The sequence below is a fragment of the Heliangelus exortis genome, chromosome 3 (genome assembly GCF_036169615.1).
Source record: "Heliangelus exortis chromosome 3, bHelExo1.hap1, whole genome shotgun sequence".
Classification (NCBI taxonomy): domain Eukaryota; kingdom Metazoa; phylum Chordata; class Aves; order Apodiformes; family Trochilidae; genus Heliangelus; species Heliangelus exortis.
In genome coordinates, this window is record NC_092424.1 from 99032417 (window position 1) to 99055818 (window position 23402).

Here is a 23402-nt window from a genome sequence, read left to right on the forward strand (position 1 = left end):
ATTTAAATGAGACTTAAGTATAAAAATAGTTAAATTCAAGTCTCAGGTAACATACTTTCTGCTAATTAACTTTATTATAAAAGTTGCTTAAATATAAAGGGTAGATTTTCCTTAATTTTTAAAATGGTCAGTTTCTCTGCTTTTGTGGTTTTTTTTTTATCCCAAGGGTTTTCTCCTTTTTCTTCCCCTATTTTTCTGTTCAAGTAAGGCTTTCATGTTCTACACACCATCTTTTTTTTCCTAGAAGCAGTAGCTGCACAAGGTTCAGTTACATCAGGAAAATCACAAAGGCAGGAACCTTGTAGAGCAGAGATTTTTAGGATCTAATGGAAGCACATTAAGAAAGCAGCAGAGGTTTAGAAGGGTATCAGTATTCCAAAATCTGCTTTGGAGAACACAGAAGACTATCAAAAACCTCTCCTTGCTTCAGAATGTAAGGAAAGCCAATACACTCAGTGCACAGCAGCTGAACTGATAAGCAATATAAGACCTTCAGTTGTCTCTCATTTGTTTGAACATTTTTTTAGAGAGGCTGGAGAGCCTAGGAAACTATATTAGAGGGTGGAAGAAGCAGGACAGATATACACTCATGAAATCTATAGGACAACGAGCAGGTCAGGGAAAAGAAGAGGAAAACTTTCTCCAGTGAATGAATTTACATAAAAGGCAAAAATATTTTGTACAATACATAACTGATTATCCAAGACAAAAGTAACCTGAATCCATATACACCATGTACTGGTATTTGATGCTCTACAGTCTCCAAGTTCAAGCAACTTATGAACAATTCAGGTAAACTCCAACTAAGACTGCCAGCTAACGGAGCCTCTGATATAAAAAGTAAATTCCAAAGCCTGGGCTCTGCAGGTGTATGTAAGTACTGATTAACTGTACAGATAAGCACACACACCAGTAAAACCTGAGGCCAGATGGCACCAGCTACTTCCTACTATATGGCACATAATGTTAAGTCTTCCCTGGGCTCCATGAGACAGGTTTGTATCTATTTAGGTGGGGAGGGCAGTCATTCACATTAGTTTTTCTTCAGGCCGACAAACAGAAAGCTGAAGGTGGCATTTTTGTAGCAGAAAATTCAGAAGACATTGTGAATTCTTTCAGTATGAGGTACAGGCACATAAGGGCACCAGGAGGTACCACTCCTTCTGGGATACTGTAGCAACAGAGGGAGCAAACCTTGTACAGTCTTGCCTGTATCACCTATTAGAAATAGTTCCTGGAGCTTCCCATAGAGAAACCAAGCACTATCCACAACTTGAAGTAACAAATGTCTTCATTTGCTACACTTTTTTTTCCATCAGAGAAAGAAGAGCTTCCTAGCTTCATCCAGCAGTGCAGTAATTCATAATAAGATAGACCAGTTTGAGTTTGGTAGTCAAATCCATGTTTTACCCTCCCACCTGCACACCAACCAAGAGTAACAGACAAGGTACACAGACAGTTCTGTACAGCACAGCAAACATTCCAGCAGATCCATCCCTGCAGTTAAACCAGCTGGTAAAAATAGGGAAAATCAGCAACTTGGAAGTTCCCTAGCTCCAGCACAGGAATGTTAAGTGCAAGGATACCCACCTGCCTCTCATTATTGAGGTAACCTACTGCTTCACTGCCTTTTATGAGAAACCTATGTTGTTACAACAAAGACTAAGCACTCCTTCCCGGTACCTCCCTTGGCAGTAAATACTTGGCAGTATTTAACTGCACCGATAATTTTGTTTAAAATATTAAACTACATAAGTTATAATTTACATTGTTAGATGTCTAAAGTGAAATCGATACGAACAAGTTGGTAGAAAACAGCTTCTAATTAAATAAACCACTATAATGAAAACCAGTCATCCAACCAAATGAAGTTCTCTCACAACCACAGTAGTTTGACTACATCATGCTCTGTACAAAATTCTGGAAATAAGAGACTAACACAGCATATTTAAAAAGAGAGTCATTCGGTAACAGAGTATAAAGAAGCAGAGTGTCCAAATGGGCAGGATCATGAACTAAGTCCATCCTGAATTGCATGGTCTTTGCAAAGCCAATTCTTCTGGATTCATAGAATCATAGAATGGTCTGGATTGGAAGGGACCTTAAAGAGCATCTAGTTCCAAACTCCCTGCCATGGGCAGGGACACCTCTCCTTACACCAGGTTGCTCAAAGCCCCATCCATTAACAGCATCTTACCTGACAGTCTCACATACTTCAGGAACCTATTCAAGCAAAAACTTTCTATTTTACTAAACATGTATGCAAGAATTAACACAGTTCAAACCTAACTTGGTAAAAGTGCCATTCTTTACGGATGCAGATACTGCTAATCTAATCACGTTCAAAAAGCCTAGAATAATGCCCCATGTATGAAATTTTATGACAGTGTTCTTAACCTAAGACAGCATTTGTATTGCATTATTCTTACAAAAATAACAAAAACAAAAAAACCCAAAACCAAAATGAACAACGCCACCAACAAAAAGGAAATAACCAACATTTAATATCTAAACCATTTTCTCACACAAACTCTGTTTCTCTCAGACATTTTCCTTCTATGAGCACTGACTGTTATCCTGTTACCAAATTACATTTAGTTAACTCACCTAAATTATCAAGTAGTAACAAATCAGAATGTTGAACACTCAAAAGAAGTCTCAGCAGAATATTATCAACTGTAACAAGCTATAAACGCTACAAAAAGCTGGGAAAAACATGCAAATAAGCCACATTCTCTCCTGGAAATAAAACTATGGTTAGCAGAATTCAAATACTGAAATATTATGGTACAACCAGACCTCAAGCATATGTGCACAGTTACAAGTAAACAATAGCATTCTTACAAAAAAAAAAATAATTTAGAATGGAAACTTACTTGTGCATATTTTCCACTCCTATTATGATCATGATATAGTAGGAAATTCCACTTTGTATAACAAAATGTAAGGCATACCTAGGAAAAGCAAACAATGAAGTAGTGACTTAACCGTAGTAACCTCAACAGCATTTTCATCAAATAAAACTAAACAGCATGCATTCATTTATCTAATGTGAAGTAAAACTGGTTTGCCAAACTTTAACTCCATCATTGCTTCCAAAAAACCCTTTTGTTCTGTTTAGGTTTTTTAGCAGCCTTTTTTCTGTTTAGAGCCTCACCCTTTAGCATAGCATAGACAGCAGTAATGAGCAAAAAGCAGACCAAGCTAGAACTCTCTAGCTCATAAATAAGAACACAGTAAATGCAGATAATCCTTAAAATACAAAGAACACATCTCCTAATACTTCTACTTGGCTTTATTTCATGTGTAAATAACATTAATGTTTTGTGGTTCAATTTTCATACTCACCTTTACCTGCTTGCAACAACAGGTGTCTCAGATAAGGCCAACAGTATCTTAGTATATAAGTAATATCAGTATTTGGGAAGATCAATCAGTAGAAATGTCAACTCTATCTAGCCAGCCTCTTTTTCCCCAGATCACCAATAACTGATAAAAGGATAATGATGATGATGATGTTCTCAAAAACAAACAACAACAAAAAACCATCTACACACTAAGAACCCACAGATTTACTTCACAGAGGTGCTCTAACCTTTTTTTTTTTTTCCAGAGCTTGCCACCATTGCAATCAGATCATTGTTTTGAGGGTTGTTTCATTTATTTTTTTAAACAAGTTATATTTCAGTAAGCAAGTGGAACACTGGTGGCAAGTCATTGCCAGTGCCCAGGGAAAGGCATCTGACCTTCATTAAGCTGATTCTCTTTCACATTGGTACTTTAGGTAACTCAGTAGCATGCTTAAATGTGTTCAAGTGACATACTGATCTAGTTTTGTAATTTTTTTCCACAAAAAGCAGCCCAAAAAGCAGCTACTATTTGCTTATGCCAATACTGTTTTCTTTCAGCAGTTTTCTGATTTCACTCATCAAGGACTTTCAACACGAAACCCAGTTCCACCCAGCTAGAATCCTACAAAGTCTACACACCGTGATCTGAGAGAAAACAATTCACTTGGGTATTAACTGAACGTGAATATGTCATCTAAGATATGACTATCTATGTCATCTATATGTCATCTAAGATATGACTACCTAAAATTAAAGGTCTCCCTGGAGCCTTATTTTCTCCAGGCTGAACAACCCCACCTCTGTGTGTGTCTTCACAGACGAGGTGCTACAGACCTGTGACCATCTTTGTGGCCCTCTGGACTTGCTCCAGCAGGTCCATGTCCTTCTTATGTTGGAGGCTCCAGAACTGGGGTCCCATGGGAGTGGAGCAGAGGGGGAGAATCATCACCATCAACCTGCTGGCCATGGTTCTTTTGATGCAGCCCAGGATACAGTTGGCTTTCTGGGATGCAAGTGCACATTGCTGGCTCTCATTGAGCTTTTCATCAACCAACGCTCCCAAGTCCTTCTCCTCCGGGCTGCTCTAAATCCATTCTCTACTGACCCTGCATTAGTCCTTGACCCATGTGCAAGACATTATAATACAACTGAAGAGTTGCTAGTGGTGTACAACAGGATTGTAACCTATACATATACTCAGTTCTTTGGGGAGGAGAACCAAACAAAACAAAACCTCCCAAAAACATTGGAAAAAGATTTGATACATATGCAATGGAACTATCAGCTTTTAAAAGCATGTGTACCTTTAACATTTCAAATTATCTTCTTTTCAGATTTAAAAAAAAAAAAAAGCTTTTAGTTTCATGATTATAATAAAAAAACTTAGTAAAATTGAAATTATTTGCTAAAATATTGCATTATTATCCAAAGCAAACTACAATAATCTGTATTTCTACTACAGTATAAAATTTCTCTCCAATTTCTTTTTCCAGAGCCTATTACCGATTAGAGGCTTCCATAAATCTTTCTATATATCTATTGGGGTTAAAGATTGTTTCTTTATAAAGTTTCCCATCCCCAAATTTCAGGCATGAATACCTTGTTAGCACTGTCTAATTACAAGCTACAACCAATGATTTTTGCTTCCACAGCAATGGATATAGAATGTGTTTCTAGAGCTTACACAGCTCTCAAAACCACACAGTAAGTAGCACCTATGTCAAATGATCTTCAATATCAGGTCACTCTTCCAAAGCAGAATATCATGGCCAAAAGTTGAAGAAATGCATGGGAGTTATGGAATTATATATCCAAGTAAAACACACACATAAAGCCAAAGAACAAAACTTACAGATTTTTCTTTTCCTAAATTTAAAAATATCGCATGCAAACTAATGTTTTATGTTATGTTGCCTCTGCAATATGCCAGCTGAGGCCTAATCTGTAGCTGGAAATTGCGAGATTTATTTATAGACACTCCATGCATGTGAACACAGAGCTGCATCTTCACACCTGCACAATATCTCAACTAATTCATCCACGTTTAGTAATACTCCACAGAAGTCAGTATAAATCAGTCTTTCATATACTTAAAGGTGTGGAAAAACTATTGTTTACCATGCAAGAAAAATGAAACTGGCACTTCATTAATCTTAAGCCATACTGGGAAGATGAGAGCCATTTAGTAAGCTAATTCTGAAGGAAAAAGAAAACTCTGACCTACTTAAATGCATTTTCTTTATTAGCCCTACTAACATTCAAGTTTGCTTCACTGTGAAAAGATCAAGATGAACAAACCAAAGTCACAGAAAATCCATGGGTTGAAAAAAACTAACCAAACAAAACAAACACACAAAAACCCCACAGCAACAAAAAAAGCACAACAGAACAAACCATACCCTCCCTCCAAAACACAAAGAAACTCAGACATGCAAGAAAACTCTCAAATTAAGGCCACCTTTCTAGGTGTTTATACTAACAGGAGCATTATCAGTACTGTATTTCAAGCCACTCTTCCTACAAGTTAGATTATTTTCAATATTCAGAAGATGACAGAGCAAGTTCTCTCATGCAGTGAATATTTAAGAGAAATTATCATCACACCTGTGCTGTCTCAAGAGAATACTTCCCAAGCAAGATTACAGAAAAAGCAAAAACTGGTACCAGTTAAACAAACTGCACCTGTTCCAATCATTCCAAAACCACAGTTAGAACAGCAAGTTAGATGACAGTTTGCAAAAAGTATTTTAAAAATCGTGTACCATATCAGAAAATTTAAGATAATTTCTGTACGTTTGCAACAGCTAAAAAACCACAGAATTAGGTAATAAGAATCTTCATAACAATGCTCTGCTTCCCTGCAAGCAAGCAATTAAAATCTAAAAATCCCTGAAAAGTGAATTGAAGTGCAACTTACCATCCAAAACAAAAAAGTGCAAGATAAAGGCCCAGGAGGGTTGCAACAACATGTCTTATAAACGGGCTGGTTTTGCTTGAATGAAGGTATGTTCGAAACCAAATCGCTGCAAGCAAGGCAAACAGTTGGCACACTACAAAGTTGACCTGCACAAAAAGAAAAGAAAGATGTTCACACCCTTGTGCATTAAAAATGAACAGAAATATCCACATATTATTAGCAGTTTGGCCACAGCTCTCACCAGGGCATTTCAGCCTCAAAAAGCTTGTCCCCAGAACTCCTCCCCTCCTAGAGCACAAAACAGTCCTCCCCTGAGCAGCTCGAAGGTTAAATCAAACCACCAGAGGCAAACAGTGCATGAGTCAAGAAAAAAACATTTTTTACATATTTTCCTGTAAATTTTGTATATACCAAACCACTTTATCAACTTTGGAATCACATGTTCTCTCCCAGTAACACGAAGATCTAGGTTGGGGTTTTGTTTGTTTTTTAAATGAGCGTGACTGGGAAATTTGTATCAGCTACATTAATCACTGGTAGATAACTTCGATGCTACACCACCAGATAAACAGCTTGGTTGCACACTGGGTTTTTATTCTTGTACATTCAAGTAGGATAGTTTCAGAAACTCCTCCTCTTTTCAAGCCATTTTTTCTAGAAAATAGAAAAATCTCTTGCATACTAAATATTTGAAGGCATTAGGGCACTGAAAGGAAAGGTGGAAATAAAACTTAATCAGCAAGTAAAAAGAATTAATCTGACTGTGGCCTGAAATAAAGTTAATGGTAAAGGTGTGATAAAGAAATAAAATCTTCAACCACTGAATTAAATTCATCAACCACTACCAAAACTGGCTTAAGCTACAAGAAGCCAGATTAATTTCTTTATTTAGAATATAACATTTCTCACTCCATGGATTTTTTTCCTCTGTATAAAACTGCTTTACAACTGTCTGCATGTAATAGCCAGCACACAGAGTCATCACAAGCAACAGCTTGGGGACCACTCCTTCAGGTCATAAACCCTTCAATACAAGAAACAAGCACATCCTGCATGCCAGAGCAGTGCTCAGCCCAGCAGTGGTTTGGCCTGTTTGATGTCACTTACTTGAAACACATACTTAATACCAGAGGGTACAATGACAACACTATTTTTATGTTCATGACAGAAGGCCTAATGATGATGTTTGCAGCAACACAGTGCACGTCTCCAGTTCCATGTAATTCATCCAGCCCACTCCTTCCTCATCTTTCAGCCAAGCTTCAGGCAACAACAGGTAAGGGTGTGAGAGTATGCAGACATGGTTATATTTAAAGTAGAAGTTAAATAACACAAACTACCTACAGAACTCTCATCTTTGTGACAATTGCATAGATTCCCTTCTTGCAAACACAAGGATATTTCCCCTTTTTCTGAACCACTCAAACTTTCTGTAATACCAACTTTCACAAGTATTAAGTGCTCGTAGGGAAAGAGGCTCAGGAGCCAGGCTGCTCTTTTTAACGGGAGCAGTTCCCTAAACCAAACAGTCGCGCACACACTGCCATCCATTCCCCTACTCCCACATTTACATTATGCTTTTAATGGTATTTTTAAAATCATAAATTAATGTGGAGATATTCTTTCAGGGCATAATTTGACCTGTTTTCTCCCCTTTATGAGCAATGATGCAAATGAAAACAGTGAGGTCTATAACTCAGGAGAAGTCCATGGATTTAGTGGTAAAGTTTCATACAAAACACTTAAGTTGAATGTACCACTGGAAGTGAAACAAATTTGCAATATTTTTTAAAAAGAGAATAAGAAAGAAATTAAAATTAAAGCCCAAGTAATTAACTATTAATTCACCAGCAGTATTTGGTTTGAATATTACAGAAACTGTACTATGTATACCACAGAATATGTTTCTGATCAAAGAACTTGGACCCTAGATGAACTAGAAGGGGATGAGAGACATCTAAGGAGAAAATTTGGGCAAATATGCAGTGAAGCTGAGGAGAAAAGAGAGGGAAGAAATGGGCATGACTACTTGTCTGTCAGTGGCAGCACAGTGGACAAGTTACCATATCTGGTCTTCCTGAATGTCCAGACCTCACTGATTTGGCAGCATTACAGATAATGTGACAATTAGTGTCTCATGATGCCCTTCTTTTTCAGACTACCCCTCAAAAGCAAGCTAACAAGACCCAGTGAAGAAGAGAAGTCATCACCTGGCTCCTCCTATTACCACAGCTAAGGGCACCAGTGCTTGGCATCTCTGGCCTGTGTCATTATCTCTATAAAAGCAGAGAAGCAAAACAACAAACCTTGAATTACACAACTCAGGGTGAGCCTGCATGTTTAGAAACGTGTAAAACCCTTGTACAAAACATGCAAGGAGAATTTGAGAAAGGTGCCTCCTCTTTGCTCCCTACCTGTTGACCCCTTTCCCAGACACCTGTTTTTGCTTTAGCTATTTACTGAAATGACCAAATCTGTATCTGAAAAATATTATCCCACTAAATAAATAATAAAAGATAATAATTTAAAAAATAACCCAAGACACTTTCCCCAACAAGAATATTCTGAGAAGAGCAATAAAATGCAGGATATCATACCTTTAGACCAACCCCACAAGCAAAATTTCCAGTGATGTCATTTAATGATGTTGGCATTTTGAACATACATCTAAATGATTCAAGCAACAATCTTGTCCCAGAAGACTTCCTTACAAGTGATTCCAAAACTGCCAGTATTTTTAAACTCTTCCCAAAAAGTGCACAAACATATACACACAGATGCATAAAGACATGACCACAGTATTCACATGACCCCACATTTCCTCTCTGTTCTTATCAATCCAATCCTTACACGTGCCTCGCAGCGTGCTGAAATGCTGATTAAAGAGCACAAATGGTTTTGCTGACTTGTATCAGTCACATCCAATCCTACTAAAGCTTTAAATACATATTTTTACAACCATGCTATGCAGCAGTTAAGATCTGAAAGCCATGCAACTTTAGCTTAGCTTTCATACATACCTGATAATAACCTTTTTGCTGCTTTATTCCATTTCCCCCAGCAGGATTTCTGCTTACCATCTGCATCCTACACTGGATAAAAAAACCTTGCAATTCCCATAGACATGTTTATGCAAATCTGTCCGTACTGTGGGAAGACTACACAAAATAAACACAAACTTTGCAATAACTTTGCAAGATGAGTATTCCTACTCCTGTTCTAAAGGCAGGTGACTGGCATGCTGGACATACAGCTCCACTGTATCCACACAGTGAGGCACATGAAGAACTGAAAATTCACAGCTTGCCTGGAAATAAAGCACAAAAATTACCTGGCTTCCTAGAAGACAAATGTAACAGCCATTCACCCAGCATGGAAAGCAGAAGCAAGGACAGAGCTGGACATGACCATCTCAAAAGCTTTCACAAAGGCCAGGAGCTTAACCAAACAGTTATTTTGTTAGCAAATGTTTTATACAGTAACTCCAACATCTGGGATGGGCATACTTGAGTACCTTTTGAAAACTTATGTCAAGCTCTTTACAACATTATGAGTATTAGGCAAAATACAACTGTTAAACACTCATGACTTGATCAGACGCAAGAACACCTACAAAGAACAAAGACAACACATTCTCAGAAGCAGTGTGATTCATTCCTCAAACATCAAATCCTAATTTGCCCTCCCTGAACTCATAAAACCTGATCCAACAAACAGCTCCAGTTTTGCAGAAGAATAAAAAACCTTGACCCACTTAAAGCTGAGATTTCCTAAGGGAAAAAAGTTCTGATGCAGATGCGTGGAACAGCACGTTTCACCCTGAATCATTATCATTTACCAGTTGCATAAGAAAACAAACCCAGAATTTTTTACCTCCTCAGGTACAGGTCACAACAACATCTCAGCTTGAAATGACAGTAATACTTCAAAGTCCCACAAAGAAAGCAATGTATAAGGGGAAGCTGTGTACATCTAAAAATCAAAAACTTACAATGATAACAAATTAACAGCACTGGTTATTCAGCAACGATTAATGTAGCTGTGTGTGAAATACCACTTAGACATACTAAGCTATTACAAAGCCTACTGTATGCATAGTAGCAATTTAAAAAGTAAATCCACTATTTTGTTGCAAGTCTTGTCCTACAGCAATACAGTTCGCATGCACACTTTTTGCCAAGTGTAACTGTAAAACAGAAGCACAAATTCAGTTTCAGTGTCTGCAGTACCTACATAAAATGCAAATACATTATATCATTAACTGCATCAAGACATCTACGTAACACATTTTCCATTTGCATGGTGTGTAACAGTCATCAGAAAGATCATTGTAAGCTTTTAAAGGCATTCATTCTAGTCTTTAAAAACTTCAAAGGTAGTTTATGCCATGCATTTGTAAAAACAAAGTTATTTCTTAGTGTATGAGAGATCAGTTCTTCAGATAAAGCGAAAGGAGAAAAAAGTCACTGACTGCTACAAGGATTTTCATCATCACGAGGAAGTTTTGTCAAAACATTTTATTTAAACTCCTAGAAAAAAACGGTCTTCCAACATAGGCAGCATCTTTACTAAGCCATTAAAGATATTTTTTGAAGTCCATTTATAAAAGAAATATAGAAGAAAATTTCTCCTCTGAAACTCATTTTTAATATGTGGAATTTTTATTCACCAATTCAGATTGTAGACTAAGCTTTCTCTTCATGAAAGCTGTATTAAAATATCAAAAGCCAATTGTTGCAGCCAAGCCCTCCAGAATTCTGCTACTTCACAGCACAGAAGGCATTCCTCTCATTCAGAAAAGCAGCCAAAGCAGCAAGGGAATTATACTGATACAGAGAATTCCTAACTGGATCACACAAATTATCTACAGGCCCACACTGAGAAGCAGCTGTATAAAGCTTTGCTTACTAGCCCTAGCAAGGCACTGAGATGCATTCAGAAGAACATCATGGACTATCAAGTACCTCTCAAGCAGAAATACAGTCCAGCTGATAAAGCACCACATAAAATACAGGAATATTGCACCTTCTCTGCCAAGGAACCAGACAAACTCTTTGGAAGTTACCTTCTCTTTATTCTTCTTTGTTTTCATTTTTAACAAATCTTGGATCAGAGGAAAAAGAAACATTCAGACCTGTAAATTGCAATGAATGCCCACGGTCTCAGTAACACACTTTGGATGAACTCAAGCCTGTATGGGTATAGTGGTTGATTGGCTGGTTTTGTGTGGTTTTTGTGAGAGTGATTTTTGTTCTTTTGAAAAGAAGAAAAGAAAAAAAAAAAAGCTGTTTAGTTCTTACTGCTGATGAAGTTGGATTTGGAACAAGATAACCCAAACCTAAGCAGAAGCATCAAAGCCCACCTCATCATGCACAGGGGCCAAATCTACAGTTTTAAGATGCAGAATCCTTCATTGGGAATGGTCAAGAACCTGTGGAGACAATGATTTTGCAGCCAGAGATTTCAGGGGTTTCCCTCATTTTGCCACACACTGTGGTATGTTTCTTACACAGAACTCAGTTTTTCTGAGGCATTACTTGCCTCCCTCTCTATAGCCATTTTTGGTCCCCCACTCAACCACATAAGCAGCTACCTCACATGCTTCCTGCTCTGTCTGATGGATAGTGAGAAAGGTGCATTGAGCAGCATCTCATTCTCCCACCTTTGCCCTACTTTTCAACAACTATAGTTACTAGATAGAAAAGACATTTTGAAAAAAAAAATTTGTAGAACATGAACTACACTTGATTCCTCCTTCAAGCATCATATTTGTTGACACATACTTGTCAAAAATCGCCCAGCTTTATCACAATTAATGAGGCCTTGTTTGTGCCTTGTTTGTATTGTCTTGTTCTTGCTGCTGGTTAGGTCAAAGCCATTTCCCTTTTCCACTAAAGTAGTCAAGTTGAGGAATTAAAAACATCTACAGATGTTCAGAAAAAGCTACTTATAACACAGGGAAACTGATGCTTCTCCACGGCAACCAGACAGAAGTACAGATGGATCTTTTTCTGTCCAGTTTCTAACCTTCATCCAGTATAAAAGAAAAGGAACAAACACCTAGCACAATTATTGAATAACTGCCTGCTGCCAAGCCACTGAGAACTGAAAAGTAAGAATAACTATTATTTTACACCAGCAACAAATTTTCTAGCTATTTTCCAAGAATCAAAATTGAAGTGTTTGGTAATTTTCTTCAATTGGGAGTTGTCAGAAATAGTAGTCCAGAGACACTGGCATAGTTATCTGATAAAAGCTAAAGGGCACACAGGAGACCAATTCAAAGAACATTTCTCATCTAACGTAAGAACTGATGGGAAGAAACGGGCATTCTCCTTTCAACTCAAAAGATCATAAATTTTGTGGCAATGCTTTCAAATGCATTTGAGGCTCAAATAACAAGCATCTTTCATGATGAAAATTTATCTAATTAACATTCCTGCCCTGAGGTGCCACCCTCACTTCATGAGTAAAATACAAAGAAAGGGGCATAAGCAGCAGTGGTTACTTTGGGGCACTATTAGTATGGGAGATGAGAACACGAAGGCAGGATGCTCCTTGTCTGTGTTACTGCATGTTCATACACTACCCTATGTGAAGGGACACTTGTTTTAAGGTGAGACTTCCAAAGAGAGCCCCTTTAAGAGCAGCTTTTTAAAATTTATTGGCAGCTATAAGGACTTACTCATCGGATTCTCAATACTTTTATTTTTCCAAGCCACTTCCAGTCCAAAACAGCAAAGGCTAATCATAGTATTTTTATATACAGTATTACTTCTAGTTTCTAGTTTGTAAGTCTTAAGTGTGCTGCAGAGAGTGAAGCCCATCATGAAGAACATGATGTAGGCACTAGTACTCTGGTTTGTGTAGTAAGTCAGCATCAAATCCAACAAGCTTTTTCAGACAGGGTTTACTAAAACCATTACTCAGAATTATTCTAAGAAAAACTCTATGACTACAGATGTAAAATGAAATATCAGTACACACATTTTACAATAAAAATAGTCAAAGCTAATTCATTAAGGCTAGGGAGATTCTAACTTAAGAGTGTTTTCTCTGATTGGGTCTTAAGGATTATATGTTATAGATACTGGGCTGTCTGGAATACCAAAATCTAGAAACCAAGTTTAGTTCAAAAGTGAAAATGGACAATGAACCTGACTTGGGGTTTTTGCTTTTGTGTTTTGTTCTCTAAGGAAGCAAAACATTTGCTTTTGTTGAGCAAAAACTGGTTTGGCCAGTTGAGGAATTGCAGAACTCAGACTGCCAGGGAAAATGGGTTAAAAACATCAAAACACTACAGCCTGGAACTATGTTGTCAAAACACAGTTCCAAACAAGGACCAATTCAGTCACTTTGTTTTCAGAAGTGTGGCTTTTTATCACACACTCAGAGTGCACAGGCATATAGTGATTAGTGATCTCTACTTTGTCACATGATTATCACGAACATAAAAGATACTGAAATGTCAATTTGAACAAGTTTTTATTTTATTTCTCAGAGACACTACAGTGTCTGACATTCTACAAAAACTTTGAAAGTTACTCAATTTCATAGCCATTTAAAAACAATGAAAAATAACATCTATGCAGGGATCCATCTCAACTGCAAGCAGAAACAGATCCTTTTTCCATTGAGATCTACCTCAGTAATATTATATTCTGATGAAACATGAAAAACTGAAATACATCTTAAAAGATAAGCAACAAAACAAAAACGCAACTCTTGTCCATATAGTCTGCAGAAATTCAGTAATAGCAGTAGTGAAATTAATGAGCTAGTAAAATGAATGTTCCACGTCCTTAAAACACTCAGCTTCTCCATGAAAAAAAATTTAAAAAAAAAAAAAAAAAAAAAAAAGATTGGCTCTTCCTTGAATGAGCTACTGACAGTCTGACAGTCTCTACTCCTCCACGTCCATTATGGTCCTGCTCTTCCCAGTTCAGGAATGATCTGCATGAAACCAGCCACCTACAAAGTCTCTTAGAACCACAACAGCAACCCTGTAAACATTTGCAATACACAGCAACCAGCAGAAGTAAAAGACACTACTTGAAGCCACTACAACTTTTCAAATAATTCCACTTTCTTTTATAATATTTTAGTAACACTTCCACGTTAAAATATTTTATCTAACTTCTTCTTTCCTACCAATTCATGGTGGCATCAGTTTCTTTCTAGCTTGTCTAGCATAAAGAATAAAAACTAATTCATGATACTCTGCACTGTCATTCCACTTTTTGAGGACTTCAATTAACTATTTATATATATATATATATACACACACATATATATATGAATGATGGACAATAAGCAGTAGAATCAAGAGCATTACTCAGCCACAAGGCAGGTCAAAAAGATTAGAAACTACCTATACAGGTAGCACTACCAGTATAGAATACACCACTACAGTTATACAAGCCATGTTTCACAAGACTTTCTTCTTCTTTAACCTAGGACACATTAGCTAGAAGTCAAAGTAAACACCAAAATTCCAACAACAGCAAACTACACCAGTACAGCCAAACCAAAATAGCTTCTTCACCTATGAATACATCATTCTGGAATAAAAGGCAGAGCTGTGAGTGTTTGCATTGGCAAAACATAGCTCAAGCTGCAGAAAACTTTACTTAAAACACACAAGCACAGTGAACATTTACCTACATTTGCAGACAACTTGAAATTGCCCAACAGCTCTGTTCTCTTAAATGAGTGCTGATAGACCAGTAATGATAATTAATGCTGAATTTAAATACATTTCCAAAAGAAATAAAGAAATTGAAATATCCACACTGAAGAACTGCACCAACATTCTCTGTAAAATAAATACTGTAAAGATGTGCACATTAAGTAAACAGGTTTCCATCTGTAATTTTCCTCCCTTCCCAAGAGAAAAAGCCCCATAGTCTAGACTCCCTCATTCAAAAGCTTGGAAAACAAAACCAAACCCAAAATAAACTGGGCAACTGTTACTCAAGAAAAGAGCACATTAGTTAAAATAATAAATGTGAAGAAGACAGGTGACAATCAAGGCAGCAAAGGATGTACCACAGTGCTTCATTAAGTTAACAGAGGAACAGGTAAGCAGGAGCTGAAGTAATCATTGAATAGTTTAGTTGGAAGGGACCTTGAAGATAACCTAGTTCCAACCCCCTGCATGGGCAGGGACACCTCCCACTTGAGACCAGGTTGCTCAGAACTATATCCAGTCCAGTCTTCAGCACTTCCAGGGAGGGAACATCCACAGCTTCTCTGCACCTGTCCCAATCTCACCACCTTCACACTGGAGTCTCTTCCTAATGCCTAACCTAAATCTACCCTCTTCTAGCCTAAAACTATTATCCCTTGTTCTACCCTATCACTGCATGCCCTTGTAAAAAATCCCTTCCCAGCTTTCCTCTTGGACCTCCTCAGGTACTAAAAGGCCACTATAAGGTGTCCCCAGAGCCTCCTCTTCTCGAGGCTGAACAACTCCAACTCTCTCAGCCTGTCTCCACAGCAGAGGTGCTTCAGCCCTCACATCATCTTTGTGACCCTCCTCTGGACTCTCTCTCTCTCCAACTCACTCCATGTCCTTCCTGTGTTGGGGGTTCCAGAACTGGACATAGTACTTCAGAAGGGGTCTCATGAGAGTGGAGTAGAGGGAGAGAATCACCTCCCTCAACCTGCTGGCCATGCTTCTTTTGATGTGGCCCAGGATATGGTTGGCTTTCTGGGCCACCTCTCAAGCCTCTCTGGATGGCCTCCCTTCCCTCCAGTGTGTCAACCACACCACACAGCTTGGTGTCATCAGCAAACCTGCTGAGGGTGCACTCAGTTCCACTGTCCACGTCTCCAACAAAGATGTTACATAACACCAGACCCAGTACTGACCCCTGAGGAACTCCACTCATCACTGGTTATTTGGACATCAAGCTGTCGACCAATAATCTTTGAGTGCAACCATGCAGCCAATATTTTATCCATGGAGTGGTCCATCCATTGAATCCATATCTTTCCAATTCAGAGATCAGGATGTCATGTAGGACAGTGCTGAATGCCTTGCACAAGACCAGTAGATGATGTCACTTGTTCCCCCCGGTCCACCAATGCTGTGACCCTATCATAAAGTGCCACAAAATTTGTCAGGCACAATTTCCCCTTGGTTAAGCCACGTTGGTTGCCACCAACCACCTCCACAGTTTCCATGTGCCTTACCAGAGCCTTCAGGAAGATCTGCTCCATAATCATGCCAGGCACAGATATAAGACTGACTCCCCTGTAGCTCCCCAGGTCTCCCTTTCTTCCCTTTTTGAAAATTCAGGCATGTTTCCCCTTTTCCAGTCAGTGAGAACTTCACTGCCATGACTTTTCAAATATGATGGAAAGCAGCTTTGCAACTTCATCCACCAGTTCCCACTGGAGCCATGGATGGATCTTGCCAGGTCCCATGGACTTGTACACTTTCAGGTTCTTTAGGTGGTCTTGAACGTCCTCTTCTCTTACAGTGGATGGATCTTCCTTCTCCCAGTCCCTGCCTTTGCCTTCTGTAACCTGGGTGATGTGACCAGAGCCCTTGCTAGTGAAGACTGAGACAAAAAACATCAACAAGTATAAGGGCTAATGAATGATAAAGATGACTCATTTCTTTCAGTTTTCAGAACTCTTGTTTTCGTTTTTAAGTTAGCACTGTATCCAGGAAAAAGCCCACAGAGAGAAAGGACCTGCACAGCCTAGGTAACTCAGATTTATAGAAGTAACACTTTAAAAAAAAACCACAAAACCAATCATGTATTCAGTAAATAAGTCTTGACTCTCGTCATCTTCTTATGCCTTGTTTCTTCTTTATTAGCCTGTTCTTTGGGCACTCCAGTATTTCTTTTCAACATCTCAGAACTGCAGTATTTTTGTAGCAATTTCTGTACTGTGTTTTCAATTCAGAAATGGTTTTCACTGTGGTAAACATAGGTCATTAAGTGTTCACACTTACATCACCTTAATTAAATGCCTCAGGATAGGAAAAACAATTAGGCAAAACAAAGCAGATTACTATAGACTGTTCAGGTAAACAGTGTTTATTTTAAACACTTACTGTAGAAATCTCAGCCTGTAATTAAATACTTGAATTTTTCCGCTGCTTCAGAAAAACTTGGGAGAAAATATAACCAGTATGAAAGCAAGCAAGAGTGTATCAGAATGAAAATTCACTGCTGCCTCCCTAAAAATTAAAGAATTAAAGAAGCTCTATATTTTACATCCTGACACCAATACACATGAACCTGAATTAAACAGAGGCCTTTCTTTTTAGATCTAGATCTCTCTACCCCTAAACAGATGGTTCATCTTTTCCAACACTGAAACCAGTGTCTGCTTTTTTTTTTTTTCCAATTCTGTTCAATTACAGCTTCCACTCCCTCTTTGAAGATTGTTACTTCCTCTTGCCATTTTTTCTTTTATCCCAACAGTATCATCCTTCTTTACACATTTTTTATTACAGAATAATTTCAACCAGCAAAACCTGCAGAGTTAACATCTAAACTCTAACACTAATATCTGGAAAAGGTGTTAGTGCCAAGAGACCAGCACACTTCTCATGATATATTCCCTCCTTTCCAGTAGCATGGGGAACACAACTTCTTTTCTCAACTTCTCTTCACCCACTGCAGTCTCCATTTCATGGGAGAACATGCTTTTTTCATTCTTCTGACTGCTGCTAGCAGAAGATAAGGAATGTAGAGGCTAAAGCAGGGGCACAATTTCATTACCCTACCATTCCCTTCAGTGTTTGGATTTTACACACCCATGAATTCCACTTTTATGCATTTTTATTACTTGTAAGTTTCCTGGCTCACATCAGGAGAATCAGTAAGGTGCTGCTCTATATTTCAGGGCTACACACAAAGGCCTAAGAATCAAAGAGGAAAGAGAACAACACATGGAACACTCTTCACCTTATTCCTTTTTATAGTTTCATTATGTTTAAGACCAGTATTAGACCATCTGAATTCTGGACAGCTCTGTAAGACAAACTTTTTGGATTTCCCAACCCATGTTTAGACAACAAGGTGTTTAATCCGACTGAAACTTTTCAGTCCTCAGGAGGCCACATCAGTTTGCCTTGACAGAAAACAACAGAAGCTAAGGCACCACTAGTGCCCCAAACTTGGAGAAATAACAGAGGGCTAACTAGGAGACACATCCAGATATTCCCTGCAGGCAAATCAGGCACTTGGTGCTTCTCAATAAAATTATTCCCTACATCACTTCCAAGCCTGGCCTCTAACTCCAGCTGTGGCTCATCCCCAAAGTATCAAAATAAAGTAAAGAAAAAAAAATGCAGCTACATCTTGCCTGTTATGTGTATATAAAATGAGCATTTAATACATATATATGAGGGGGAAAAAATCTTGCCCACTCTCATTGAAGGCAACAAGGTGAAACACAAATACTCAATATATGTTTTTATGTGGAGCTGACTGCATTAGGGACATGCTGAAAGCACCTTGAAACCATCTGCACGATGAAGCATATGCAAAAGAATTCACGAAGATGCCAATGCAGCAGAGTGGCCTGTGACCACCAAATTAAGAAAGTTCATACCATTTATACAGTTCACATTTAGAACGACCTGGATTTTAATGTCCAGTCTGATTTTAAAAAAAGGTCAATTTAAATTCTTTGAAGTTGGTGGCACTCATGTAGAAAATCCTATTTATTCTACACACATGAGCAAATTTATTCAAATAAGAGCTAAAATTAGACTGCAAAAATACCCAAGAAAAGTGTGGCAACAACAAGGATTTGTTTTATACACTTTTGTTTAAAAAAGCACTGCTTATCTTTATATCCTGGATTGTAAGTGAAGTGATCACAAGCATTCAATTTTATTCAGTCCACACATATCACACATTTATACTGTTAGCAGTTGGAGCCATACTCTTTCCTTATCTGGGAGTTAATCACTGAAGTTAGCTTAGTTGATCCAATTGTTCAGATCACATTTCAGGATCTCAAGATCAATCTCTGAGACAACATGCAAAAAGTTGATGCTCACATATCACTGTAGTCAATGTCCTATCTCCCCTCCTCAGCTATTTGCCTGTTACAGTTAACTGTTTCTATGGCAAATGTAGGGCAGCAATAACCCAAATAATTTTTGCCAATTTTGGGATAAAAATTTTGCTCCCTCTGGTGGAAGCAGTGAACGCCAAGATCATCCTCTGAACTCACCTTACCCCACAGAGACCTAATGCCAGGAAGAAAGTCTTGCTCTCCTAGAAAGCACCATTCTCATCTCACAGCAACTTTAAATGTCTCCCACTTAATGACACGTAAGCTGACATACCATCAAGAGTAGGAATTTTTCAATACACAATCAGCAAGATAGCATCAGAAATAGAAATGAACCAAGGTCCAACATGTTATTTGTTGGGTTCAAGAAATAACAGAAACAAATATGACACAAATTCAATCACCAAAATCAGAAGACTAGGTGAGAGACCTGTAATACAATCATTCAAGTTGCAACCTTAATGCATTACCCAACATATGATTCTTTAGCAGCCAAGTCTGTATGATAATCCACCCTACACTTCTCTTCAGCTGTGAGGAGCAGGGAGGACATAACTCCTTTGACTTCTTCTCTCCCCTAACAAGACAGAAGGAATACTGCAGTACATAGACATGCATTTGCTCAGTCATTAACTTTAAGGACCCAATGTGTAACACTTGTAAAAGGGATGCTTTTTTTCCTGAGCTGTTAACAGGTTCTCCAAGAACTGAAATGATGTGGTCTTTATATGAGGCTTTTCACACCCAAGGAGTGAACTTTTCCCTCCTGTAACAAAATACAAAAGAAAGGTGTGCAAGTTTGCCTTTCCTAATCTACAGAGATAACCACAGGTTCACACCAAGCATCTTCCCTTGCACCAAATAACTGAAAATAACAACAGAAAAATTGGAACATGCAGCCCATCAAAAATGCATTAGCTTTTCAAGTAGCCATTTTGGCTAACTCGATGCAAGACAAACTAAGAGCCAAAGGGAAGTATAATGTAACAGCAAGTTAACACATAATACCTTGCTGGGGCATAAGCACAGAAGTAGAAAACAAGCTCTTCTCCATTCCTATAGCTTACAAATACTCTGGTACCAAAAAGACAGGTCTAGGAACTGCAACCTGTTACAAGGCTTGTTACAAGGCTTCTCTCTTGTACTTAGAGGAGACTGTTGTAACAAATATGTCAAATGGCCCTGATGGAGCTGTCAACTTCCATCTTTCACACTAACTTCTAGGGAACACCGTTCTTAAACAAATCCATGCTTCTAGTTTTACCAAGCATCGAGTCAAAAAGTAATCAATTTCTGGAACTGAATCCACACAGAGATGTAGATCTGATTATTTAAATCTCAGAGAAAACAGCTTCACCTTTATCTTAAGTTTCTACATCCATTTTCTGCCAAACAGGCAAGGTTCTCCTGTCCAGTTGTTTGAACACTGAGAGACAGCACAACAACACAGACATGTGCCACCCGAATTTCTCTAGACAGTAAGGCTTAAACGTAAACCACTGCTGCATTATTTTGGATGCAAAGATTACTATCTACTTGTGGTCAAAACTGAAGCATAGAAACAAAATCCATTCATCTCCATCAGTTCCCAGTGCTGGAATCTGGAGTGCCCATTTCAAGCACCTACTGTTACTGGTATGACTGTAGGCACAGTACAGATTTGAATCAAGTAGTAGAAACCACCTACTAATCAGAAAACACTTATTCTGCTGTTGTTTGGTTTGTGTTCTGTTTTTTTGGGTTTTTTCAAAGCACTGCTATGTTTCCATACCAAGTATGAGTATAGTATCCCCAAATGTCATGCATAATCTCTGAGCATACACAGCAGAGTATCTTTACTTTGTTTTTCTTCTCTGCTCTCATTCTCTCCTTTACTATGTTTGATTACAGCCAATACATTCTTTCTGTATTACAAATTTACTATCATGACAGACTCGTAAGATGAGAGGTTATAAAAATCCAACTTGGACTTAAAAAAAAATAAAATCAGTTATGGATACATTCTCCTCAGTGCAGCATGATTTTATAACTCCAGTCATAACCCATGCTCTTCATACACAAGTGGACCTCTGTTACATACACCCCACTGATGTCTAAACCAAAAATATTATTTCTAACCACTTATAACGAGTATTTTAAAGCATGTGTTTAGCCACCATCCATTGTGACTATCCCCAAAAGGTCCAACAGAGCTCAATTAGTAATTTATAAAAACATCTTGGCTTTATAGAAGCATCTGTTGTGAAACATTCAATACAAGGAAGTTTTCTAGCATTTAGTAAACTTTGAATGTTGCGTGTATGGCATTGAGACGATAATAAAGTAAATTTGGTGGAAGCAAACATCATGAAGCAATTAAATTTATGATGACTGTTATGAGTAGATAATTATACAGCACCAGCATCCCGCAATAAAGAGATGGTCATCTCTTACTTGTTTTATAGTAGCTGTAGAAGCTACATGCCTCATGGAAATAAATACACAGCACCTGTCAGGAAGAGGTTGCAGCCTGCACGTACAAGGCACTGAGACACGTGGTAACATCAATCCCGGATGCAGGTATCATTGCAAGTTGTGAGCAGTACCCATTCCATCACAGCAAACTCAGTTTAAGCCTGCCTGCTTTTGTCAGTTTTCTATAGGATAATTTTTTCATGTGTATCCTTAACCTACGGTTCCATTCAAAGGAATAGCCAGGGGCATGGAGGTAAAAAAAATCAAGTGCATGCAGTTCAGTCACTTCAAAAACTCTTTAACGAGATATGCTCCTTCCCCTGTCTTTCATTTCCATACTTGTCAGGTGTGTTTTCTAACACCAAACCACCAAAGCTTCCTTTACAATAGCACAGCCTTCTCCTTGATGTGTTTCACGTGTCCATAAATTAATGAAAATTATTATCTTTATTAAGAATTTCTCATATGAAGTTTCCTGGGTGCTACAATATTTATAGGTGGAGTGACTGCAGGTTACTTATGTATTCACAAACACACAAATATTCTGTAGTTTTAGGTCTACACCTCTTCCCCCATAAGCAAAGGTTCTGTCCAACTTTAGTCATTAAGCACCGTAAACCTATTTCCACATCTTATTTTGTAATCTTCTGATCTTTTGTGCAGACGACACAATTAGCACCCCTCAAGCATTTTTCTATCACCGGGACAAAAGACGCCACATTAACGCTGTTCCTACAAAGTGCACCAGATTCCAGCAGCATCATGTGCGGCCACACACCACCGTTTAACGCTTCGTTTAAAATCCACCGGCGGCCGCACGTACCCACGGCCACGCCGCTCTGCCTGTGCAATGACCACACGGCCTTTCGCACCGCCGAGCCGATGCCGGCCCCGCTCCCAGCTGCGGATCCACATCTGGCCCGGGGGATCCCAACAAGTTGGCGATGCCGCCGCGCCGCGCGCCGGGAGGGGCACGCGCACCGGGAGCGGCGGGAGCGGGGCGGGCGGAGGCGCGAGCGCACCTGCACGCGGAGCGTGGCCGCCGCTCCCCGCCCCGGCGCCCCCCCGCGGGCCGCGGCCGCGCCCCCCGCCCGCCTCCCGCCTCTCCCCTCACCCGCGGCTGCCCGAGAGGAACGGCCGCGGCCGCCACCGCCCCGCCAGGCTCTGCCCACCCTTCCCCGGCCCCCCGCCCGGCAGAGGCGGGGAGGATGGAGGGGCCGCCGGGGGGATGGGGCGGAGCGGGACAGCGCGGAGCGGGGGCGCTCGCCCGGCGCGGCGGCGGCGCCGCCCCTCCCCGGCGAGCCCCCGGGAGGCAGCGGCGGGGCATCCTCACCTGGTCGACGGGCAGCCGCACGGCGTTGCTGAGGGGCTGCAGCAGCGTGGAGCCGGTGGTGCTGGTGGCCATGGCGAAGGCGCCTCCTCCCGCGCCGGGCGACGAGGAGGCCGGCGGAACCGCTCCCCTCCCGGGCTCCCGCGGCGGCGGCAACAACGGCGGCGCGAACAGCCCCAGCCCCGCACGGCGCCGTGACAACAAGGGGCCGGCGCGGCCCCGCCGCTGAATGGCAGCGCCAGCGGCCAACCCGAGCGCGGCCCCGCCGCGGAGTGACGGGTGGGCTGGCCCAATCCCCGCC

General features: G+C 39.7%; 1 protein-coding gene across 3 annotated transcripts in view; it reads right to left on the reverse strand.

Annotated features, from left to right (window-relative positions):
- MBOAT2 (membrane bound glycerophospholipid O-acyltransferase 2) overlaps positions 1-23402 on the reverse strand; it is a 110143-nt gene that overhangs the window by 63567 nt on the left and 23174 nt on the right. For 2 of the 3 annotated variants that reach the window (XM_071741865.1, XM_071741864.1), the window contains exons 2-3: positions 6268-6413; positions 2877-2954 (exon numbers count right to left, since the gene is read on the reverse strand). In XM_071741865.1, the coding sequence (XP_071597966.1) occupies positions 2877-2954; positions 6268-6413 (224 nt within the window). Of the gene's footprint in view, positions 1-2876; positions 2955-6267; positions 6414-23104; positions 23231-23402 lie in introns of those variants that run through there. The other variant, XM_071741866.1, reaches the window with a different exon arrangement.